Below are 26,276 nucleotides of genomic sequence, written 5' to 3'. Positions count from 1 at the left end.
TATGTTACATTTCAGAAACCAGGTTCCAATTGGAGATGTTGAGTAGGTAGTTGGAGGTCTACATCAGGAGTTCAGAGGAACAGTCTCAGCCAGAGACATAAATCTGAAAGCTGTCAGCATTTAGATGACATTTCAAAGCTATGGAATCAGAAGAGAGGGAAGGTAAGAGGTGGCATGACTGGGTCCTCGAGCACTCCAAGCTTTAAAGGCTGCACTGACACAGAGGACCCAACCAAGGAGTCTGGGAAGGCATGGCTAGTGAGTGAGAAGGAGAACCAAGTGAAAAATGTGTTTTCAGAGGAAGAGAATGATGACCTCGGTCCATTGTTAGGGCTAGACTGAATAAGCCAAGGACATTGTATTATAAGTCTCCATCTACATATTTATCTCCTCTAGGTGGCTGAGAGCTCTTTGGGAGCAGGAATGGTAGTGTAGTTAGAGCTTTGAAGTCAGTGAGATGGCTGTTTTTCCTTAGGGTGATTCTCTGGGTCCTTCAAAGCTCCAATCTCATCTGTAAAATGGGGAGGAAATAATATCTTTTCCACTGAGTCATTGTGAGAATCAAATGAGATCGTCTATACAAAGCATTAAGCGCAGTCTCTTTCATATGTTTAAACACATAATGATCATTATTGATTTAGTATACCTGGCATACTGTCCCTCCCTATTAAGCAACATTTGTTGAATGAATGAGTGAAATGCCTTTCTGTTCATTTAGCATTTCATTCAAGGCCTTTTTTCCCCTATGGTTTTTTGAAGTTTTAACCTGGTATTTTGTGGGTATTTTCTCTAGGGCCTGTCCCCCCGAAGCCGACTCTAGGAGAGGAGAGGAAGAGGAGTTCTTGGGGCAGAGTTGACGCAATGGAGCTCCCCAACTACAGCCGGCAGCTGCTGCAGCAGCTCTACACTCTGTGCAAGGAGCAGCAGTTCTGTGATTGCACCATCTCCATTGGTACCATTTACTTCAGGGCTCACAAGCTTGTCCTGGCTGCTGCCAGCCTCCTGTTCAAAACCCTGCTGGATAACACAGATACCATCTCCATCGATGCATCTGTGGTGAGCCCCGAGGAGTTTGCGCTCTTGTTGGAAATGATGTACACGGGCAAACTACCTGTGGGCAAGCACAACTTCTCCAAAATCATCTCCTTAGCAGACAGTCTACAGATGTTTGATGTGGCTGTTAGCTGCAAAAATCTTCTGACCAGCCTTGTAAACTGCTCTGTTCAGGGTCAGGTGGTAAGGGACGTCTCTGCGCCATCCTCAGAGACATCCACAAAGGAACCAGAGAAGCCTCAGGTAGAAATCCTTTCATCCGAAGGTGCTGGAGAGCCTCATTCTTCCCCAGAGCTTTCTGCCACTCCAGGGGGCCCTGTGAAAGCTGAGACTGAGGAAGCAGTCCTTGCAGTTTCACAAGAGATGAGTGTGAATTCTCCCACGGCCCAGGAGAGCCAGAGGAATGCAGAGACCCCAGTGGAGACTCCTAACACAGCTGAAGATTGTTCCCCCTCCCCTGTTGTGCAAACCTTTAGTGAGGCAAAGGAGACAAGCACAGAACCAGGTAACAGTCATTGTCTTATAATCCATCCTTCTGTTTTTAATGATCTTTATCAGTTTTAATGTTTCATTAATAAATTTATCAAAGACCGCTGTTAGGTAGAAAACCAATATTCAGTGCAATACCATTCTGGGCCATTCTTCTTTTAAAAGTGTCTGTGTTTTTGAACATTGAAAGTCCAAACATGAACTACAGAGCAGAAAAGCAGTATTGGAATAATGATGTACCATTTTGATAATTATCTGTTTTTTTTTATTTTGTTTTGTTTTCTCTTGAGACGGAGTCTTGCTCTGTTGCCCAGGCTGAAGTGCAATGGCATGATCTCAGCTCACTGCAACCTCCGCCTCCCGGGTTCAAGCGATTTTCCTGCTTCATCCTCCCAAGTAGCTGGGATTACAGGCATGCACCACCACGCCTAGCTAATTTTTTGTATTTTTAGTAGAGACGGGATTTCACCATGTTGGCCAGGCTGGTCTCGAACTCCTGACCTCGTGATCCACCCGCCTCAGCCTCCCAAAGTGCTAGGATTATAGGCGTGAGCCACCACACCCTGCTGATTATCTGCTATTTTAATCAGGCTGAGGCCAACACAAAGGAGGAAGCTGTGAGAGATACTGTTGTCTGTTATTCATAACTAATGTGCTAGATAGAGATCAGTTAGGTGCAGTATATGACCTGAAGATGCTCAGACAGCTGAAACTTGTAAAAATTTGTTTCAAGTAATGAATTTCTGATTTGTTTTATTTTGTTCCACATTTAGCATGTGAAAGGAAACATTACCAGCTGAATTTTCTTCTAGAAAATGAAGGTATCTTCTCAGATGCACTCATGGTTACCCAGGATGTTTTAAAAAAGCTAGAAGTGTGTTCAGAAATTAAAGGTCCACAGAAGGAGGTAGGTACCTCGACTTTTGTACTTGTTTGCTAGTTTAGTGTTCTCAGGATACCTTACTAACTTTCCATATGGGGCGGAAATAGCCCAGGGTTTCAATGTTTTGAAACTTTAATTTTTAAAAATTTATTCCCTAAAGGGCAGTCTCGCAAAAGTACTCAGGCAAGATACTTTCAAAATGAAGTTACATTTTGATCACCAGGAGAATCCTAGCTTCTAACCAGTTTTGATCCAGGATACTTAACTGATCATACCATTTCCTCCTGATTAATCACAGATAAATTTAAGAAGGTAGCCATGTATAACCCCAAACCTGAGACTTAAACAATTCAAATTAAAACAAAACAACAGATACTCAAAATATGGACAAAAAGGACTTTATATATATGAATTATTGGTAAAATACATCCAATATTTAGGAATAACAGTGGCCATTTTCAGACATAAAAACAGTAATGATAAACATTTATTGAACGCTTTCTGTATTAAGCTTGGCATATGTGTTATCACATTTAATTTTCACAAAAATCATCAGTGTGGGTATTATTGTTAAGTCCTGTTTTATACATGAGAAAACTGTCTCAAAGAGGTGGTGTAATTTGGAGAAGGTCACAGAGCTCATATGACCCTGAGCCAGAATTGAAACCTCAGCATTCTGACTTTAGCGCTGCTCCCTTACACACTGAGTTATACTGCCTCCCAACAGGGTAAAAATGATGCATATATGTATAAGTGTTTAGGAATCGCCTGACAGAAAACTGCCAAATGGCTATCATGCTTTCTTAGCTGACCTCTTTTTTAAGTAACTCAGTTGAGACGCTTTCCTACCTGTGTGATCTCTCAATACCTGATTCTTCACACCTGACCCTGCAAGATTCGACTCCACAACCAATTTAGAATTCCATTTATTTCCCTTTTCTCCCAGCCCTGCTTCCCCATTCTGAGAGGCCGCTGGCAGAGCGAGAGGCCACTGTCCCAGCAGGCTTGCTCCTCTGATTGGTAGGGGGTATTGTGGGTCGATCCTCCCATGTTGCTGTAGGCAATTTTATATTAATCCAAGTAATACATGCCTTCTAATAATTAAATGTTTTCCTGATTCATAGCAAGTTACTTTTTTAAAAAACAAATTCAAGGTCTAGTATTTATTTTAGCTGTGTTAATTGACAGTTGGCTATACATTGTTTTCTTGGGAGACAAGCTAGTTACAAGGCTGGGCTAACCCTGATGACTCTCTTTGGGAGGTTTCAAGTCATAAATCCTTGGTACTCTTTGTACTGATTATGCTGAAGGACATTATGGTTTTATATTTTTGCACTTGCATGTTCTCTTAACTGTTCAATCCATCATTTTTTGTCATTAGTTTGTTACCTTGATAGCTTCTAGACACACCTCTTCATTTTCTCTTAAGGCTTCCTCTCCACTTAACTTTGGCTACAGAGGAGTAACGTTATTCCTTAGATCAGCAATATTCAAGTTATTAGTGTCACCTTTATACTTAGGTGAACTGTGTCTTATGCATTTTTTTTTTAACATTGGTACCTAAAAGTATGTGGCATATAACAGGTGGTCAAGAAATGTATGTTATACATGCATTCGTTCAACATTTCTTTCTTTTTTTCCATTTCTTGTTCTAATTTTTTGATGGCAATATCATTAATGGTCCTTTAAATGAACACTGATTTGCTATTCGTGATCATTATAGGCTTATATTATTTCTTCCTCAGTTTTAGAGGTCATAGTAGGAGCTCTGCAAATCACTTGGTGGCTGTTTTTAAAGCCTATTCTGTTACAGTCCGTAATAAATCTTTGAACTTCAGAAAGAAAAAGGGAACAGATACTTTAAGAACATAAGATTAAACAGAGTTAGGGAGATGCTGCTTTGTACTTGGGCCTCTACTTCTGTCTCTCTGTCTTATAGTTTGTTTCAGACAGCCTTACTGAGCTATGACTGACATGCAGTAACCTGTACATAGGTATACTGTACAGTGTGATTAGTTTTGGTATATGCCCTGAAACCATCACCACAGTCAAGATGGTAAACATCTCCATCACCCCCAAAAGTTTCTTCGTGTCCGTGTGTACTCCCTCTCTCCTGCCCCTTCCCGTTACCCACGTCCCAGGTAACTGCTGGTCTGCTTTCGGTCACTGTACATAAGTTTGTATTTTCCAGAGTATTGTATAAATGGAATCATATGGTATGTATTTTTTGTCTGGCTTTCATTCAGCGTAAGTATCTTGAGATTCATCCATGGTTTTTTTTTTTTCTTCCCTTTTTTCTTTTTCTGTGAACTCTACAGAGATGCGCCCCTACTGTTGGGTGTTCATTCCTTCTTATTGCTGAGTCATGTGCATTGTGTGGATATACAATTCATTTATCCAGCTCTACTATTTACTAGCATTGTGACTTTAGGCAGCTTCATCTTTATAAGCCTCAGTGTCCTTGTTTGTAAAATGGGGATACTATCACCTACATCATGGTGTCATTGTGAATTATGATTATTTAAATAAAATTCATAGTAAAATGCCAGACACTCGGTAGGAGATCAGTAGGGAACAACTGCTATTGTTTGTTTATACATTAACTCAGTATTTTAGACCTAATAGACCTTGAAACCCCCTTTTCACTGAATGCCTTATAATATCCTGGTGCCATGGCCGTTTACTCTGATACATGAGATGGTTTGCTGTTACTTTTTTTTTTTTTGAGACGGAGTCTCGCTCTGTCACCCAGGCTGGAGTGCAGTGGCGTGATCTCAGCTCACTGCAAGCTCCACCTCCCGGGTTTCCGCCATTCTCCTGCCTCAGCCTCCCAAGTAGCTGGGACTACAGGCGCCGCCATCAGAGACAGGGTTTCACCGTGTTAGCCAGGATGGTCTCGATCTCCTGACCTCGTGATCCGCCTGTCTCGGCCTCCCAACGTGCTGCGATTACAGGCTTGAGCCACCGCGCCCAGCCGGTTTGCTGTTACTTTAAGCTTAATTTGTAAGGCATGCTTTCAGATAGGTACCACCATCCACTTGGAAGTAGCTGCTTAAACTTCAAGGGCAGTGTCTGGTCTGAAGCAATCACTTTCTAGAACAGTCTCTAGAGGAAGTAGCTTCCTGTACTGCAGGGGTAATATCTAGAATGAAGCAATCAGTCTCTAGCAATGTATAGAAAAATCATCTGAGGTGCTTGTTACAAAGCACCTCCAGACCTCATTTCCATAGTGTCTGATTCTTAGGTTGTGGTAGAACTTGGGAATCTACATCTTTAACAGGCTCCCCATGGGTTGCTGTTTTGGAACCTGTAGACTACATTTTGAGAAGCATAGCTGGAGAAGTGAATGGCTTGCACAACTCTTAGTGTGTGATGGCAGATGTCATAATGTCTGTGCTGGCACCTTTCAGTGGCATGAGAGGCCACCGAATACCCATTTTCCTCATTTGCTTACCCTTTGATTTAGCGGATGTTTACTGAGCAACTGATATGTGCCAGACTGAGCCGCTTGCTAGGCAGAGAAACTTCAATAAGACTTGATCCCTGTCCTTAAAGAGTATCTTGACAGCAGAGAAATCCTGCCACATGTGTGGTTATTTTGGGGGAAGTATGCACAAGAGTCGCCAAATTACAGATTTCACCATAAGGCTTCAGCAATGAGCGCATTTAAGAGCTGTTCACTTAGAACAACATTGTTTCACATTTCCGTACAATTTTACAGTTTGTTTAGGGTATTTTGTTTTTCTGTTTGTACATTTTTAGCTCCCCAAGAGCTTTGAGTGGTGTCCTGTGATTGGTCGTTGTTTGGTTAATCATAACTTGAGAATAGCTTAACATTAAAAATAGTCTACTCCTGGATGTGTCATTCCATTTCTGAAACACAGCTGTGAGGTGTGCACCTGGGCAGGATTGAGTTTAGGGAGGACACCATGAACTAGTGTCCCGATTGTTTTATTTCCTGAGATCAATGATGAAAGGTGGCAAAGCCATTCCCTGAGCGGTGATTGCAGCAACATGAGAAGAAGCTGGGCTACTTGAATTGTGAGAAACCAAAGCCAAAACTTATTAAAGAGAAATCTCTTGGGTGCTGGAGTGGGAACATGTCTTCTGCATGTCTTTGTATCAGTGTAATATCCCTTACCCATGAGAAAAGCAGATAGTGACCTAAGAGGACACTTCTGACCTTTGGCTAAGCTGAGTAAAACTTTTATTTAGAGCCAGACTCATACTGTTTTTCAGTTTTTATGCTAGGTTTTTGTTTTTTGTTTTTTGTTTGTTTGTTTATTTGTTTTTGAGACCGAATCTTGCTCTGTTGCCCAGGCTGGAGTGTAGTGGTGCAATCTCAGCTCACTGCAGCCTTGCCCTCCCGGGTTCAAGTGATTCTCCTGCCTCAGCCTCCTGAGTAGCTGGGACTGCAGGCATGCGCCACCATGTCTGGCTAATTTTTGTATTTTTAGTAGAGACAGGGTTGACCATATTGTTCAGGCTGGTCACGAACTCCTGACCTCAGGTGATCCACCCGCCTTAGCCTCCCAAAGTGCTGGGATTACAGGCGTGAGCCACCGTGCCCAGCCTTTTTTTTTTTTTTTTTAATGTTTTAGAAATCATTTATTTAACTCTTCTGGACATTAGCATTAACAAGTTTTGACACTGCCACTTATTTGCTCTGTGGCTTTAGGCAAGTTGTTTTGCCTCTCTGTGCCAGTTTTCATGTGGGTAAAAACAAAGGCAAGGTAGGGGTTGGACAGGGCGCTGGCACTGGCATTTTCCAGTTCTCTCGTCTGTATTTTCTGACATGTGTCTGCCTCCCGACATGCAGGCAGCAGAGATGCTACAGATTGAGAACAGCGTGGAGCTAACAAGACTTGCATACAGTGAGACACAGTGGATGATTTTATGAGTGGCTGGGATACTTTCTGGAGGTTGAAAATTGTTTTTATTTAGCTGGCATCACGTGGCCATTAACGGCACTCAGCATCCCCAGGGATTGAGCGTGGCTTGCACTTCAGTGACAGACAAGCCCCACTGGGACTGTGAGGCTCAGGGAATTTCACTGGGGATTCAGACACCACCCATGGTCCCTGCAGACCAGGCGGTGCTCAGAAGCATGGAGGCATCAGAGATCCCGTTCTCATCCAGGACACCACGTTGCCTGGGAGGCACCACATTGTTACTAAAACAACTAAATTAGGGTAGACAGGAATATCCGAGAGAGTTGTAGGGAGACACTGTAAATACATTCACGTACCGCAGGGAGCACCAGACCAGCTGAATTGGGGACCCTTTCCAGCGCCGGGCTTCTAGGATTCCTTTGAGCGCCTTCTGTGTGCAATCTACTGGTCCAAACTGGCTTACGCAAAAAGTTAACTTGTTGGCTCCTGTGACTTCACAGTGTGAAAGGAGAGATAGCTCTGGCCATGGCTGGGTACAGGTATGGCAACACCATCATCAGGACCTGGGTTCTTTCTCCCCGTCTCAGCAATGCTTCCTCTCTGTGGCCTCCACTTTCAGAAAGGCTTGCCTTCATGGTGACAGAAATGGCAGCAGCTGCTCTAACTTCAGGTGCAATCCAACAGAAAGTGGCCAAAGCCGTGGTAGGTGGCACACAGTCACAAGGTAAAGTCCCACGATAGGCCGTCTGCGCCTTGAGGAGCAAGGAAGCCAGTGGTGGATCAGTCCAAGTCCCAAAACCTTAAAAGTAGGAAAACCGGCAGTGCAGCCTTCAGTCTTTTGCCAGAGGCCGGAGAGCCCTTGGCAAACCACCGGTGTGAGTCCAAGAATCCAAATGCTGAAGAACTTGGAGCCTGATGGTCGAGGGCAGGAAGCATCCAGCATGGGAGAAAGATGAAGGCTGGAATTGTCTTCCTTCTTTATTCCTAGCCATGTCACTGCTTTTAATTAATTGTGTATACAGCAAAATGGGTCTTCAACTAGAATAAGGAGATAGCTTTTTCTACTATTGATTTCTGTGCTGTTTGATCGACTCTTCACCTAGAAATCTAGAAGACTCCCAAAGCTGAAGACCTAGTAGCATTTTTTTCTCCTTCAACTTTATTTCAAAGGCAAACACCTCTCTTCTCCTATGTGAATCTGGTGTTTTCAGCCGTGTCGCTGCTGTGGAGGTTTGTCAAATGCAGATCTGTGTTTGGAGGGCTCTGTTCACTGAAGGGTTGGGTAGCCCTCTTGAGAGTGAGTTAATGAGATTCATTTTACAGGTCTATGAAAGGTGAAAATAAGTTGTTGTTTTTCCAAATCTCCTTTCTGTTAATGATTAAGCCTAAGATGTGCAGCCATGGATAGAAGGGCTAATGGTTTTATGGCAAGGGAATTTTATTTAATTAAACATTTATTGAGCACCTACTATATACCAGTCTATTAATTGAGACCAAGAAAAGTGATACAAATTGTCTACATACTACCCAGTGTTCAAAGCGGTATTGATTCTGGTAAGTCTAATAGAACCCAGTGTAAATAGATTCGATTATGCTTAAATCCGGGAGGTGGAACTAGGTGAAAGGGGTGCCAGCTACTCTCCTTACTAGACCTGTGACCTTAGGCAAGTTACTTAACCACCTTGAAGTTCATCTAAAATAGTAGTAGTAACGTCTCCCAGGCCTGGTGTGAGGAGGAGGAAGGTAGATGGCACGGTGTCCGGGATGATGTGGAGCGATTATAGTCTCTATCATTATTGCCATCACCCAGCCCTCAGCAGTCAACAGAGGCCTGAGTGAACAAGAATATAGTATAACTCAAACAGATCTGAAGGCAGTAGGCAAACAATTGGGGTAAATAAGTCAACTCAGTTAAAAGGCTTGAGTTAAGGGAAAGATTAAATGGTTTTTCACTTATAGAGGAAAAGAAATGGTCTCATCTTGAAATATATTTACCTACATTTCACTCATAGGCAAAGTACTTAGATTACTTCTGTGACCGTGCATTAACATGAATTTATTGAAGTACCTTTACCCCTGAGAATTAAGAGTTAGTTCCAAATGTATGGTTAAAGAACTTAGCCCTTTCAACAGAACTCTGTTTTGGTCAGCTTTTGGAGTTCTGTTACATGATAGTAATTGACGAACCCCTGCCTATCCTAATATCCTAATACCCTTCTGTTTAGGCAGAAAAACTGTTGCAGAAAAGGGCTTGCTTGCTTATTCCACTGTGGAGCCCTAGGCAGCTTTAGGGGGCTGATGGAATAACTGCTGTAGTGTTGGCACGGGTGTAGGTCCCCAGTAGGTTCTGAAAGAAAGAGCAGAGAGAGCAGGGCTGTCCATGCAGCTAACTGCCCTCTCCTGGCCCTTTCATCAGCCCACCCCTGCTTCTCTTCCCAGATGGCCGCCCTAGCATCACTGTTGAGCAATGAAGTGAACAAATGTTTTAATTTCACTGCTGAGTAGTTCTGCAAAGAGGGAGACAGCAGAGAGGATAATGAGAAGCATATCAGATGCCACCATTGATGAAAGCTTCTCTTCCCCACTGGCTCAAATGATAATGCCAGACAAATTGGATACTGAGAGATGTGGATTTGGGATATTCGGAGAGTTTCAGGTGGAAAAAAAAAAGCCTGGCCTAGGCTAGAATGAGATAGCTGTATGCTGTATTAATTGAGATGCACAAAAGGCAGGCAGGAAGGAAAGGGAAAATCAAAAGGAAGAAACATGTTTACTGAGGGTATTAGCAGCAAGTGGCTCTGTATTAGTTATCCAGTGCTGTATCACAAATTGCTCTAAAATCTAGCAGCTTCAAACAACAAACATTTATTACCACAGTTCCCGTGGGTGAGGAATCCAGGTACAGCTCATCTGAATCCTCTGGCTCAGCCGCTCACAGGCTGCAGTCAAGGTGTCAGCCAGGGCTGCATCTCAAGGCTCAGCCCAGGGAGTATCTTTTTCTAAGCCCACTCTCATGGCTGTTGGCAGGATTCAGAAGATCCACTTCCAAGCTTATTCCCTGACTGTTGGCTGGAGACATCAGTTCTTTGCCACCTGGGTGTCTCCATAGGGCAGCTCACAACATGGCAGCTTGCATCTCACAGAGCAAGGGCAGAGAGAGAAAGCACAGGCAAGATGGAAGTCAAACTAGCCTGACCTCAAAAGTAGCATCCTGTAACTTTTACCATATTCTCCTTCTTAGAAGCAAGTCGTGAGGTTCAATCCAACAGCATGAATATCCAGAGTCAGGTATCATTAGGATCCATTTTAGATGCTGCCTGCCTTGGGGTCCCTACTGCTGTCGGTGAGAAGGCGTTTTAAAGAGATTTCAAGCCAACTAACAAAAGCATGAAAAGTTGATTTAATTTAGCCAAAGGGGATTAAGCATTCAACTGACATCTTCATTTCTTGTTTATTATTTTTTAAATACAAGATGAGTTACCTTAGGTTCTCAGAAGTTTCTTACGCTAATGATATGTTGATGTGGATTATTAAACTGTGTTTTCTCTCTGTGTACTTTTGGAGATGACTGAAAAACACAGGAAACTTTTAAAGTTTAATGTAGCTTTTTTATACAGACATCCTGTGATTAGAAAGCAAGCTAAAGCAAAGCCAAGAAACACAAGGTGTAACTCGTTTATAATTTCTACTTGGGAGGAGAGGAGAAAGATAAAATCTCTCTAAATAAAAATCTTAAACATATACTTACTACCAGAATTGATAATAACAGCTGTCTAGCTAAATTTTGCTGTGTTGGTACAGTATTCGTGAGCTCCTTTAGTGTAGTGGGGAGACTGTGTGTACGTAGAAAACTAACCTTTTGCTCTCTAAAGACTCTGGTGAGAAAATTTTTCTGTTTTATAATCTTGACACTAAAAAAAAATCAAAGGTAGATGGTAGCTTTGTGAAGTAGAAATATAAAGACTCTACATATGACTGTACACACGAAATTCAGTTTTGGTTATCAGATTTTTTCAAGTAAATTAATTATTGCTAGAATAGAAATATGAATCCTACCTTCCAATTGACCTTCCTCGTATTTGCATGAGAGATGTTCTGTCAGACCAAAGAAAGGAATACTAATTTTGTTTATTTTGCCACTGAGGTTGTTGATGTCTTAGAAGGGTCTAGAAGAGTCAAGATGATGACTTTGGTTTTATATGCGCCCCTGAGACCTCTGGAGGGAGAATAAGGTGTGTCCAGCAGAAACCATGTGGCAGCTCTGGATTGAAACAGTGCAGGGTTAGAGCTGCTTTTCAGAGTGGTTTGCATAAAGGTGATAGTTAAAGCGATACATGTGAGAGCTTTTCAAAAGGGAGCATATAAAAGGAGAAAAAAAAAATAAAAGATTGAGACCAGTCTTAGGTGCTGTTAATGGTTACGGATTTGGAAGAAGAACCAGTGTGAAAGGCTGAAAAGGAGTGGTCAGGAAGGCAAGTTCTTATCCCACATACTTCAGTGCTGCTGAAATCAGAAGAGAATTGTGATACAGAGGCACTGCCAAATGCCACCGAAAGGTCAAGTGGCACAAAGCCAGAGGCAAGGCCCGTTATGTAAACGTTGGTTAGGGGAAGAAGCTGTGAAGCCCCTTCAGGCTGAAAGCAGTCATTCACACGGCGTAATTAACATGTGAGTCATATGTTCTTACAGCTGGCAACTACAAGCCAACACATTGTTAGCCTTAATTGTTACCGACTATATCTAAAATTAATAAGGCTCATGTCTTTTTAAATAGTCTGTCATTTATAATGTAAATGATTTAAGGTATTCTTTTTTCCTAAATTGTGAGATTTTAATTGCATTCTCAAATAATAAAATGACAGTTCATTAGATTTAAATTCAGACATCCTTGCCCATGAAATACTTAAAATGCCAGATTCAGAAAGGTATAATTAGGTAAGAAGTGCATTAAGTTTATTAAAAATTCACTGAGCCCCTACTGTGTGCCAGGCTATGCTATTTGCTGAAGATACAGAGGATACAGAACAGCATAATTCATGTCTTCAAGAAGTCTAGTAGGAGAAAAAATGTAATAATTATAATATAGTATGACAAATGTCAAATTAAAAGCAGTGAAGAGGAGGTAGGACCTGTGGCCAGGAAAGGCCTCCCAGCAGAGGTAACCCCTGAGCAAGGTTCGAGCATGGAGTCGTGGAATTGGAGTCCTCCAGAAGACAGGGGTAGGAGCTTGGGATCGCGGGTCTTGTTGGAACTGCCACTGGGGAAGAAAGTGCAGTGGATGAGGAGCTGCAGGAGAAGCTGGCAGGAATCAAACTGTTGAGGGCCTTGTTTGCCAAATGCAGGGAGTGGATGGTTCTTGTGGTTCACTAATCTATCTTTCTGGGTACTTTTGTTCCATAGACTGTAGTGAAGTGTCTCGAGGGTGAAGGAGGACATTCAGCATTCCAGAGAATCCTGAGTAAAGTAAGAGAGGGGAGCCTGGATGTTCAGACTGTTGTATCCCTGTTGAGGCTGTACCAAGATTCTAATCCTGCAGTAAAAACAGCACTGTTAGCCAGGAAGCCAGAAGATGTAGACACAGTGCAGCCAAAAGGTAGGAGAAGATCCTATGGATTGGAATGGCAGGGTTTTATTTTGGGATGATGCTATAAAGTTTGTTCCAGTGATACGTTTCTTTGGTGGCTTAGTTATTAAGTGGTTTTCACATAAGTTTCACATGTAAATTCCAGAAGCTGCATGTTAAATATACACCAACTAAATTTGAGTCTCCATTTCTATCCCACAGTTAACTAGTCTGACACCTTGAAGTTGGAGAATATCATCAATGTTCTCCTGCCCTTCAAAAAGCCACACATTCAAATCAATGACTTGAGTACCCAGGGTGGACTGGTTCGCTGACAGCACTTTAAGGCTGAAGCTTCTCTCATTTGGGTTAGGTACAAAGCAGTGGCCTTGCCAACCAGAAGTTAACCTCTGGCTGGCTCTGCAGCTTTGTGTTTCGACAGATAAATGAAACATTTTTCCTTTCATAGAGTTTAAACAGAATAATAAAGTATTTTCCTCTGTAAAAGAGAATCTGCATTCAGGTGCTCAGAATAAGCTGAAAATCACTTTACTATTCTGTTAGATCTCTCTTGACAAACCGTGCTGTCATTTTCTTCAAATTGACTAGCTTCTCTTGTGTGTTTCTAACTCTTTCTCCCCCAGGGAGCACAGAGGAGGGAAAGACCTTGTCTGTTCTGTTACTAGAACACAAAGAGGACCTGATACAGTGTGTAACACAGCTGAGACCTATTATGGAGTTCCTGGAAACAGCCAAGGAGGAATTCCTGACTGGCACTGAAAAAAGGGTAACTGTGTCAAGTGTCTCCTCCCTCCTCCTGAATTCATATAGCACTTAAAAAAAATTCTTTTGTGGCACATAGCATTTTATACTTTGCAGTATTTTAATACATACTGCATAGTAAGCACCTTGAAGTTGAGGTGCTTGTTTCGTATCCTGTCGCTTTCCTCACAGTAGCTTGCTGAAGGCCTTGCACATTGAGCCATAAGGAAAATGGATAGGTGGGTGGGTGGGTGGGTGGATGGATGGATGGACAGGTGGACAGGTGGACAGATGGACAGATGGATATATGCTATTCTTGCTCTGACTCTATCAATTTTTACTGTAAACAACTGTATCGAGTTAAAATGTTAAGGAAATTCTGTAATTATTATGACACCTTTCCTCTTTATAGAAATGTACTGTACATTTGGAATATGTAGAAAATTGGGAAAGCAATCAAAAAGAAAAAAATTCACATTTCACCACTCAGAGATGACACTGCTAACTGCTGAAGCATGTGTTCCCCTCTTTTTTTTTTTTTCTGAGGCGGAGTCTCGCTCTGTCTCCCAGGCTGGAGTGCGGTGGCACAATCTTGGCTCACTGCAAGCTCCGCCTCCCGGGTTCATGCCATTCTCCTGCCTCAGCCTCCCAAGTAACTGGGACTACAGGCGCCCACCACAACGCCCAGCTATTTTTTTGTATTTTTAGTAGAGACGGGGTTTCACCGTGTTAGCTAGGATGGTCTCCATCTCTTGACCTCGTGATCCGCCCGCCTCGGCCTCCCAAAGTGCTGGGATTATAGCCGTGAGCCACCGCATCCGGCCGTGTTCCCCTCTTTCTTATTTGAGTCATCCCAAGATGGCGTTATACAGAACATATGGTTTTCTAACTTGACTTTTTACCTAATATCTTAATACATGTCTATGCCTATAATATGGATTTTGTAGCCTATCTAATAGACATTCCATAATTCATTAATTCTTTATCATTGGGCATTAGTGTCCTTTTTTTTTTTTTTGCTATTATAAGTGATGTTGTGAAAAACATTCTTGCACATAAATCTTTCCATACCTCTGAAATTATTCCCTTACTATACTTTCTAAGAAGTGGAATTTTGGAATCGAGAGTATAAAAATTTTCAAGTGTTTGATACATATTGCCAAATTGCCCTTCAGGAAGGTTGTACCAATTTACTCTCCCACCAGCTAGCTACTAAAATCCTCATAAAACTGCTGGCATGACTTCTCAAGGCAACTAGATAACTATGTTTGTTGGTGTTATTGATTTCAACTTTGTGCTAAAAATACTTTTATATCTGGGAAGAAGGAATAGGGATAGAGTACTTTTGTGGCATCAATTCCTAAAACTGTGGGAAGTGACTTAAGTTGTCAGGAGAGAAAATGTTTAGAAGCCACTGGTATAATGGCTAAGCCCTGAATTTACAGTGACAACTAGATCCTCAATTTTTCTCAGTGATCTTATGTTGCACATGTGTGCATGCACACACACACACACACACACACACACACAAAGGGAACAACCTTTAATCTCAGAATTACATTTTGTGATTTGTTTTTAAAATTTTAAGTCCTTTGAACTTCTTAGAGAAATAAAATATACAAAGATTAAACTTCTATCTTTTCTCCTTAGTCTTCCAATTAAGTGTGATTTCAGACACTCGATTTAAGTAAGTTGCTTATAGCTCTAGAAGTTCCTGATTCCCTCTTTAGCGATTTCATTGGATTACTCATTCAAACCTTTTTCTTATTAGCTAGATTGAATGTGTCCTTTGAACTGTTTCATTATCTTGGTAAAACAGCATTTATAGATAGAGTCCAAACTCAGCCTCATTCTCTGCAGCAAGATAGACCACACTGTCATTTTCTTCTGTCACTTTCAGTTTACTTGAAAGAGAAAGCTGAAGCAGAAGTGCTTAAATTAGTTATAAATCACAAAAACACTTCTTAAGATTGGGGTTCCACCAGACCTTCGTTAAGTGATTCCTTCTCATGAAAGCTGAAGCATACTATAAAGTGGGAGTGGAGAGGTGAATGTTGATTGAATAGCCACAGTATTTTGACATCGTGTGGAATGTGTACCCAGGCCTTTTCCAACTTTTTTTCTGGTTAGAAACCATGCTAATAATGGATGCCATGGCCTTTATAAATATGTTGGGTTTTGTAAGAAGCAGTAACCAGGAACATATTTACATAAGGACTGGAAACAGAAAAAAAAAGGTAATTACTATAGCTGTCATTTATTTATTGCTTATTGTGTGCCAGGCAATGTGCTGAGGACTTTTTAAACATTACTGAGTTTTGCCCTCATAGCAACTTTATGACATCATGGATATTACCCTTATTTTAAAGATGAAGAAACAGAACACAGGGAGGTGAAGCAGCTCACCCAAGGACACAGCTGTTTGGGGCTGGTAATAAGAACTAGACTTCTAATCAAAACATACTCTCTTAACCCCTATGAGTACTTCTCCCTAATCGTATCAATAACATAGTCATTTCTTAAAGATCACATATGTCCTAGGAGTTAGGCAAAGCCATACAAACAGCACCTTCATTTTACAGTAACAACTGTGCAAGAGTTGGTATTATCTTCTTTTTCAAGTGAGGAAGATAAGGCTTGAACAATTAAATAACTTGCCCAAGGTCACACAGGCAATAAATACTAGAACTGCAATTTGAACTAGGTCTGTCTGGATTTAAAGCCTGTGCTTACTCTTACCGGTGTCTGGCTGCCTCTTTATGTATCAGATTATTGCTTAGGAACCAAGATTTAGCTCTGAAATCAGTATGATGTTTAGATACAAGCCCTTAATTTTTAAATTATGATTTATTTAGTAGAAATCTATATATTAGAACTGAAAGAGGATGACTATATTCTGCACTGACAAAGAATATGACAGCTTGATTTATTATGTATATATTCCTTTCATATATATAAAACCAATTTGGTTTTAAAACTAAATTCATTATTTTAAAATGGAAGTTAATTTGATAATGGCAGCCTCTGGCATACTACCATGACTAGGAGCTGACATTTTCCCAAAGGAAAGCTCAAAATTCAGTCCCTGTGAATCTGTAGATTACATGTATTGAAATAATCCCCTGCTTTATCAGTTCCATAAGAGCTAAGCTATGCATATTATGCCGTAGTCCATTAAGAAATAGTTCTATTGTAATATAAAAATATCTGTAAAATATCTGTCACGTATTTTATTTTCATCCTTTTGCTAGAGTTCTGTGCCCTTTTGACTCAAAATCCTCTAGCACACCAAGGAAGGACAAAGGAGTGGAATTGCTGAATTATGACTGGAGCTGATGTATGTGGCTCTTGAGAATGAGAGGAATGGATAATGAGGAATCCACAAGAAAAATAATCCAGAAAGACACTTTAAATCTAATATTTTGGAGTCCACAGACTAATGTACAGATTATCTGAGTATTCAGATTACTATGCAAGTAAAGTAAAACAATGGAATTATAACCTATGAAATTATAACTTATGCTAATATTATGAACTTTACTGAAAAAAGACCAAAAAACATTAAACCATGTTAATTGTCAATCTGTGTTTCTCAATCTTAGTGTCCAAACAAGCCACATCTAAAGAACCAGGTTAGAGGCAGGCTACTTGCTGTATCATGTAGACCTAGTTTAGGAATGTTTCCACAAAATGCAAGCTGTTGGAGGCAGAGCATATACACAGACCTGCAATTGAGAAAGGAAGATTTTTACAGGTATTTGTTTGGAAAATATTTTAGATTTTTATTGAAACAAAATAAGGAAGAAACTATGGAAAAAAAATAATGCTGGAGACCAACAGAGGAGGACTTGGAGATCGGGCATCTTGTGATGCTGTCTTGCTAGGTTTTCCAGTGGTGTGTCAGATAAATGTTGAATTGCCAGTAACCGGTGTCTGGTTGATTGCTTGGCACTGCAGGTGATTCTGAATTGCTGTGAGGGCAGAACACCCAAGGAGACAATAGAAAATTTGTTGCACAGAATGACTGAAGAGAAGACCCTGACTGCTGAGAGTTTGGTAAAACTCCTCCAGGCTGTGAAGATGACTTTCCCAAACCTGGGCCTTCTGCTAGAGAAGTTGCAGAAATTAGCCACTTTGCCAGGCGCCACAGGTATTAGTTAATTGTTGACTCTCTGGACTGGAACAACTCTTCCAGAAAATTATAGCTTGAAACACCCTTTTGGCTCCATGCTGGTGAGATAAGATAATGTTAAGAAATGTCATTGCAGTATAGAAACTAGCTGTCATACATCAGTAATTCTTGATCTCTCTGGAGTTAAGATCTGAAATCTGAGAGTGACTCTTCTCGGTTAAGCTCCCTCATGGTGTTCCTGTGGCTCAGGACTTATTAACATGTGGCTTTCCCAGGGCTGTCCAGGATCACCTGTGAGAGCCACAGGAGCAAATGTGCTCATAAGGCTCAGCACGCTGTCAACCATATTCACAAATAGGAGCAGCAAAGCCTCGAATCTCGATCGCCCCTTTTCTGCTAGAGTGCTGTCTGCTTCCAGCAGTCCCCAGAACTCACTGCTCTGGTGTCTGTTCAGCTTGGGGAAATGAGTCCATATCCTATGCCTTAGAAAGACAATCCAATTTAAGCCAACTCTTCCCTGTCCCAGAGCATTTAGGACTCAGATGGTTTTCAGAAAAAGGATATTTGTCCCTAGCCTATAAAAGTAGTATGTACTTATACAAACTTGGACAATTCCAAATATAAGGTAGCAAACCATTTAAAATTCTACCACTCAAGCATGCCTATATTAACACCTTGACATATTTTATCTATCATTTTTATAATATTAAGATACTATCATATTGTATAATTTTATGGTTCCCCCATGTAACATTACAGCGGTATTCTTTTCCACAGTTCAGAAAAACTCCCCACAATCCTAGCTGTTGAAGGCTGTGTAGTTTTCCATCATAAGGACGTGTATGGTGTATTATTCATGCCCTTATTTCAGAGCACATGTAGCGTAATGGTTAGGACTGTAGGCGTTAGTGTCAAGACTATCTGGGACTACAGCCTCACCTCACCATTCTGTGGCTGTAATACCCTGAGCAAGTGACTTAACCTTTCTGAATCTCATTTGCTGTGTGAAATGGGGTAAGAGTGGTACCTATCACATTCGTTTTTGTGTGGCTAGTATAATACATGTTAAACATTTAGCAGTGCCCGGTACACGGGCACTCAGTAAATATTAGTTGTTATCTTCACTGTCATCATCAGCACAGATTATGCTTTGACAGTTGCCTTTGTACATAGACAAAGACCTTCAGATAATTTCTTAAGGTTGGATTTCCAGAAGTGGAGTTACTGAGCTAAAGAAGAGAGTACATTTTTAAATATCTGCAAAGCTAAGAGAAATGCCTGATCATTTCAATGTTTCTTAACTTTCAAGTAAATATGACCTCTTAGAGAACCTAACAAATTGGCCCAAAGGGCACCTAAGTAGAAAAACCACGGGTCAGCTTCACACACACAGCCTTGATTCGTGCTTATCTTTAGGATCGCCACACGGATCCTCTACCTCAGGCTTGACAAGCACCCCCCGTTGAATCTGCGCATCTGAGTCTCTTACAAGTACAGCCTTCTAATTACCCCCCTGGTGAGCAATTGCTAGCTCCTACCACCAGGCACTGACTTTCAAAGTGTTAATGGCTTTATGACCCTGAAGCACCAAGCGATTAAGGGTAGGCAGAGGAGCTCTGAACATATGAGGCCCCAAGCCAGGGCTCTGCAGAGGACACTGAGCTGTTGTGCTGATTGCTGTCTTCGTCTCTCATTGGTAGTATCCTGGAGTCTTCTGTAGAAGGTTTTGTTGCATCAAACATTATTGTTTTGCTAATATCCTTACAGTCCAACCAAGCCCTGATGATTATGGGACTGAGCTATTGAGACGCTATCACGAAAACCTCTCTGAGATTTTCACAGACAACCAGATTTTATTAAAGATGATCTCACACATGACAAGTTTAGCCCCTGGAGAAAGAGAGGTAAGAGAGGGAGAGAAACAGAGGGAGGGGAGGGTAAAATGAGAAGGAAGGAAAAAATATGAACACCCACACATACATTTATATTTTCTGTAAATATTACATATGTAGCCATGTTGAGAATTTGCTAAGTGGAGAAGAAATAGAAGGTAACTCAGTTTCTAAGGTGGAGTAACAAATAGAATAGTTCTAATTTCTGTGGTAGTAAGGAAAGGCTTTCAAAAGGACAAATGAAGAACCTTGACATGTATAAGAAATCTCTCAGATTGAGAGAGGTGAGGATGTTGAAAAACTCCTTCCCCAAACATGTTCACTGTAACCCAATACCTAGACTTGCAGCTCTGCAGCTGGGCCAGTGGCTGGAGAGTCTCTTACGTGAGCATTTGTGTTACATCTTGAAGGTCATGGAGAAGCTTGTGAAACGTGACTCTGGTTCAGGTGGTTTCAATTCCCTGATATCAGCAGTTCTAGAAAAGCAGACTCTCTCTGCCACAGCCGTTTGGCAACTACTGCTGGTGGTTCAGGAGACAAAGACCTGCCCATTAGACCTGCTCATGGAGGAAATACGAAGGGAGCCTGGTGCCGACGCTTTCTTCCGGGCAGGTAAGTTACCTGACCTCTGGAGGGGTTTTGCCCCCACTAGAGATGGCTGTCAGGCTTCCTAGAAAATAGGAAGAGCTCTCTTAGAGTAGTCACCCACATCCCTACTATTAGAAGTAAGGACTGGCATTTTCGTTCAAGGACACAAGAGTTTGTAAACCTTTTAAAAAATAGATGCAGTAATTATCTTAAACTTACATTCATTATTATACTCTGATTACAGTGCTGTTTGCCATTTTCCCCGCTGCCAGCCTCAGACAGGAGATAGGGGAAATGTGTTTTCATTATGAAGAATTGAGTGGAGGAAGGGTGAAGGAAAAACGGTGCTCACTGTTTGACTAATGAGTTTTTGATCCCCCTTTTTTTCAGTGACCACCCCAGAACGTGCCACTTTAGAAACAGTCCTGAAGCATAACCACTTGATCTTGGAGGCCATCCAACAGAAGACTGAGTGCAAGCTCTTTACCTCGGAGGAGGAGCACCGGGCAGAGACTGTGAAAGAGGTGTGGTGGGAATAAAAAGCAAAATGCTGGAGAGTTTTACAGTTGTTGCCTGGGACTGTCTTCATTCCTAAGGGAGGAACCAATATCTGGTTGGGTTGTTTTCCTTCTTTTTTTTTTCTTTTTCGCTTTTGAGACAGAGTCTCGCTCTGTCACCCAGGCTGCAGTGCAGTGGCACGATCTTGGCTCATGGCAACCTCTGCCTTCCGGGTTCAAGCAATTCTCCTGCCTCAGCCTCCCAAGTAGCTGAGATTACAGGTGTGCATCACCATGTCCTGCTAATTTTTTGTATTTTTAGTGGAGACAGGGTTTCGCCATGTTGGCCAGGCTGGTCTCGAACTCCTGGCCTCAAGTAATTCATCCACTTCAGCTTCCCCAAAGTGCTGGGATTACAGGCGTGAGCCACCATGCCTGGCTGGAACCAATATCTGTACCCCATGCTAGGCTAATGCTTCCTAACACGTTTGCTCTTTTAATCCTTCCAGCTCTACATGGCAGGTGATGTTACCACATTTTATAGACAGGGGTTCTCAGGCCCCAAGGGGTTAAGTTACCTGTCTAAAATGCTCCGGCAGGGAGGAGATGATGTCAGGATTTGAACCCGGGTTCCTATGACTCAAACCAATTTATTCCATTTGTCTAAACCTGGTATCCCCTGGAGCCATGATACTGTTCTCTTACCTGTTCTAAGAAGCAGCTTGTCTCAGATGAAGGAAAGTAAAACTGGTCTTATTACATGTTTTATTCTGGCTTCTATAAAGAGCCAAGATAAACATAGATAGAACAAAGCTTTTGCCCATATGGGGTAGCAAAAAATGCCAGCTCATTTTCTGTAAGGCCTCACACAATGTGGCCAGCATCCCAGGAATACCAGGTGGGGACTGGGGGAACTCATGGGTGTCCAGCCCAGGATCATGTGCATCTTGAGTGGGGAAGAACAAGAAAGGAACATGACGTTAAACTACAGATTCAAATGTAGTGCCCTGTTGATTCCGGTAGGTGTGGAAGGTGTGCAGAAGGGCGGGTTTCTGACTCTCTCTGTGCAGGTGACAGCCACATGTTGGTCTGACTCAGCTGGGAAGAAGATGGCACACATTTCTGTAGGGCTTCAGAGGAAAGATTCCTCTGTTAGACTCTCTCCAGCATGCCACAACTTCAGAAATGGGGTTTCTGCAGTTGATCAGTTTTAGCCTCACTAATTAGTCTCATGCCTGCCTCCAGGGACATCAGGTTTATTTAGATAGACTTGAAAAGAGCAGAAATAAAATATCTTCCAAAATGAAAATTCCATTTGGCCATCTGTGGATGGTTTAGCTTTATTTTCTCAGTGTACCGACTCTTTCTGCTGATAGCTCTAACATTCTGAAAGAGGACGACGGCTTTGAAATAATATTCTTGGCCTCTTTAAAGCTTCTATTTGAACCTTCTTTAAAACGCTGAGTTTCTTTGTGAAAGAAAATGACGTTTAAATGGGTATATCTAAGTATCTAAAAATATGAAGCCACTGATCATGCAGAATTACTTCCAGACATTGAGACAAGTATATATTATGAAAACTTACTCTGATTTTCAAGACAGACACACCGATGACCAAATCCTATAGCTTTTCAAACTTTTAGTATTAAAATCCAGAAAAGGTCTTTGGGAGACTCCTACTTCCGATAAGCTATTTCTTATAGAAAATGCTTTATGCTTCCCTGCATATATCTTCTTTGTATTTGCATATTTATCTGGATACATGCTTCTTTTTTTGTTTTGTTTTGTTAGTTTTCCTGTTCTTTGGCAAACAGAGCTGTCCACTACATTTATCACAAGGCGATGTATAAACTGCTTATAAATAGAGCAGTGCCTTCCTGGGATTAGCTTTTTTTTTTTTTAAGTTGAAAACCATGGAGAAAATCTGCTGAGATTAACCCCCCACCTTTGTCTCCTGGTATTCATTTAGATTCTGAGCATTTCCTCTGAGACAGCCAGCCCTGAAGCTTCCCTGAGAGCAGTGCTGAGTAGAGCCGTGGAAAAATCAGTCTCGGCCATTGAAATATGCCACCTCCTCTGCAGTGTCCACAAATCTTTTCCAGGCCTGCAGCCTGTCATGCACGAGTTAGCATACCTTGGTAAGGAACGGGCCGGGTGGGAAGGGGGTTCCTGTCAGCACCCCTGATTGTTTCCTGAAGAAAGAGGCAGCAGTTCATATCAGAGTTTATCACAACCTTAAGTTACGTATTCATTTTATATGCTCTCAATACCTAAAAAAGTCGTGAGACATAGAGGGAAAATGTTCTTTGTGTTTATTGGAAAGTAAAGAGGACAATGATATTACTTCAGAGTGTTTTGAGGATCTCAAGTAGTCTCTAGTCTCCTTTGTGTTAGAAATGTTATAAAGCAAAATAGAAACAGAGTTTGCAGAGCCACAAGCTGTCTGTCTTTTGCAGGTGTCCTTACTAAGGAAGATGGAGAGAAGGAAACGTGGAGGGTGAGTAATAAATTTCACCTTGAAGCCAACAACAAAGAAGATGAAAAGGCAGCCAAAGAAGACAGCCAGCCTGGGGAACAGAACGATCAAGGAGAGACTGGTTCCTTGCCAGGACGGCAAGAGAAAGAGGTTTCTGCCTCCCCAGACCCTGCCAAGAAGAGCTTCGTCTGTAAGGCCTGCGACAAAAGCTTCCATTTCTACTGCCGCCTGAAGGTGCACATGAAGCGCTGCCGGGTGGCCAAGAGCAAACAGGTGCAGTGTAAGGAGTGCAGGGAGACCAAGGATTCCAAGAAAGAGCTGGACAAACATCAGCTGGAGGCCCATGGTGCAGGTGGAGAGCCCGACGCACCCAAGAAGAAGAAGAAGAGGCTTCCAGTGACATGTGACCTCTGTGGGAGAGAATTTGCCCATGCCTCAGGTACGTTCAAGAAGGCAAAGGAACAGAGGATGATAACTGTGGGTTTTATAGTTTGGATTTCAGGCCTTGCCCTTTGTTGTGTGCAGTGAGGGCTGTGGGTGGGCTTAGAAAATAGAGCAGGTTCCTACAGATGCAGGGTAATATTTTGAGAAGAGCATGGGCTTTGGAATCAGCCCCCTTAGCTTTGATTTCCCCAAATCTATTAAAGCAGCACCCTGATGCCGCTAACTTTGTTGGATTGTTATGAAGGCTTAAGGTAACAGAGCTAAACACCAGTGCACTGCCTGTAATAGAGCGAGCACACAGTAACTTGTAGCTCTTACTGTTTACAGTGATAACCAGCTGCTTAATACCTGGCTCATGTTTCCATGTGCCACTTGTTTCTTGGTAACAAACAAGAGTCATGGAAATCATGGGATGTATAGTCAGAATGGTTTTCCCTTGTCTTAGAATTTGTATAAACCTAGTGAAATATAAAAGCAAGTTGAGTTTCCCTAGTTCTGGGTGTCAGGGTCCTATTTAAGAGAGAGAAGGGATTCCATCCAGGAATGAGGCCAGGTGACTTTGGGGATGCCAGTTGGTGGGCAGAGAGCAGCGTGGCTGTGTGCAGGGAGCACAAGCGTGGCCTGGCGCCCTGGACTTCGTGCTGTGCTTCCTCCGGAGGCCTGGCCTGAGACAGTGCTCTTGGCATCCTGTGCGAGATTCCTAACACTGATTAGTAGCATCTCTTTTGGTCTCTGGTATGCGTGGCTTCCCTAGGCATGCAGTACCACAAGCTGACAGAGCACTTCGATGAGAAGCCTTTCTCCTGTGAAGAGTGTGGGGCGAAGTTTGCAGCCAATTCCACCCTGAAGAACCACCTTCGCCTTCACACCGGGGACCGCCCATTCATGTGCAAGCACTGCCTCATGACCTTCACCCAGGCCTCCGCCCTGGCCTATCACACCAAAAAGAAGCACTCGGAAGGTAAGGCCGGGCGCAGTTCATTTCTCCTGCAGACTTCACTATAAACTGCCTAAACCCCATTTGGATTAGGTGTGATATAGATCTCAAAAACAAAACAATTTGATAGCACAACAGGGTGACTATAGTCAATAATAACTTAATTGTACATTTTAAGTAAAGAATGTGATTTGGATTATGTATTACACAGAGGGTAAATGCTGGAGGGGATGGATCTCGCATTCTCCATGATGCAGTTATTTCATATTGCTTGCCTGTATCACAACATCACATGTACCTCATGAATATATACACCTACTGTGTACCCACGAAAGTTAAGTATCAAAAAAAATAAGACCGAGGCGGGCAGATCACGAGGTCAGGAGATCGAGACCATCCTAGCTAACACAGTGAAACCCCATTTCTACTAAAAAATACAAAAAATTAGCCTGGCGTGGTGGTGGGCACCTGTAGTCCCAGCTACTCGGGAGGCTGAGGCAGGAGAATGGCGTGAACCTGGGAGGCGGAGCTTGCAGTGAGCCAAGATTGCACTACTGCACTCCAGCCTGGTGACAGAGCAAGACTCCATCTCAAAAAATAAATAAAATAAAATAAAATAACAATGCACAACCTCTAGGCAAACAGACGACTGGGAATAGCTCTGTGCATAGGCATGTAAACTGCTTACTGGGAGAGCTTCTGAAAGAGGCTGGCTAACCTCCTATGACTTTGTATTAGGTTTGTGGAAAAGTCATTGCGGTTTTTTGCCATTAAAAGTTAGAGAGAATTTACATAAAATTCTTTTAGCTTTGAGGTCGAATTCAAGCATGACAAGGACCCTGACTGAGCACCTACTGTGGATCAGGCAGTGGCAGATGCCGAGTAGCTGAGCTGGGGTTCCTGTGTGCCCATAGCTTGTGGCCTGAAGGGGGCAGGGGGAGGAGAGTGTGGTGCCCGTTACAATGCAGATTCTCAGCTGTATGATGTGGAATAACACCAGCATGATGAGGAAGGATGGAGAAGGGGTCTCTAGTCCAGTTGGAGGGGAAGAGGAAGTGCATTGTCAAGGAAGGCTTCTTGGAGGAGTCTACGTATTGTTTAGAGCACTTACGTGTAAATTATAATGCAACCATTGTTTGACCTGGACTGTCACAGTAGCCTCAAAGCTGGTCTTGCTCTCACCATTTCTCTTGATACTTAAAAAGTAAATAAACCCTATCAGGTCACTTCTCTGCTCCAAACTCTTCAATGGCTTTTTGTCCCAGTCAGTTGTGAAATGCAGAGTCCTTGAGATAGCCTCTCAGGCCCTCCATGATTAAGGTTCCTGATTCCTCTCTGACTTCATCTCTTAGGCCTGTACATTTTAACTTTCTGGCCAGCCTTCAGGCCTGCAGGCACCTGCTCCAGGACCTTTATTCTTACCCTTCCTTTTGCTGGGAACACTTCCCGTCAGACACCTCATGCTTTTCTTCATCACCTCCTTTGAGACCTTACTCACACTTAGCTTCTCGGTGAGTCCCTTCCTGGCCACCCTCTGTAAGGTCTCAGCACCCCACCCCTGGTTTCCATGCAGTATTTTTCTCCCATAGTGCTTCTCATATGATATAGTATCTACTTTAGTAATTTACTTTATTTCTGCTTTGTCTTCCCTGTTAGAATGCAAGAGTC

At 42.2% G+C, this 26,276-nt stretch overlaps 1 protein-coding gene across 3 annotated transcripts in view; it reads left to right on the top strand.

Moving 5' to 3' along the window:
• Nucleotides 1-26,276, top strand: part of LOC105494402 (zinc finger and BTB domain containing 40) — a 78,934-nt gene that overhangs the window by 38,216 nt on the left and 14,442 nt on the right. For all 3 annotated transcript variants that reach the window (XM_011762776.2, XM_071098873.1, XM_071098878.1), the window contains 11 exons: nt 794-1,558; nt 2,316-2,449; nt 12,718-12,910; nt 13,525-13,667; nt 17,600-17,792; nt 19,542-19,678; nt 20,077-20,278; nt 20,645-20,778; nt 22,721-22,889; nt 23,208-23,666; nt 24,426-24,632. In XM_011762776.2, coding sequence (XP_011761078.2) covers nt 862-1,558; nt 2,316-2,449; nt 12,718-12,910; nt 13,525-13,667; nt 17,600-17,792; nt 19,542-19,678; nt 20,077-20,278; nt 20,645-20,778; nt 22,721-22,889; nt 23,208-23,666; nt 24,426-24,632 — 2,668 coding nt within the window. In that variant the 5' untranslated portion in view covers nt 794-861. The remainder of the gene's footprint in view (nt 1-793; nt 1,559-2,315; nt 2,450-12,717; nt 12,911-13,524; nt 13,668-17,599; nt 17,793-19,541; nt 19,679-20,076; nt 20,279-20,644; nt 20,779-22,720; nt 22,890-23,207; nt 23,667-24,425; nt 24,633-26,276) is intronic.

This window comes from Macaca nemestrina, chromosome 1 (assembly GCF_043159975.1).
Source record: "Macaca nemestrina isolate mMacNem1 chromosome 1, mMacNem.hap1, whole genome shotgun sequence".
Classification (NCBI taxonomy): Eukaryota; Metazoa; Chordata; class Mammalia; order Primates; family Cercopithecidae; genus Macaca; species Macaca nemestrina.
The sequence above is the reverse complement of the archived record's forward strand: the minus strand, read 5'-3'. Positions and strand labels throughout refer to the sequence as shown.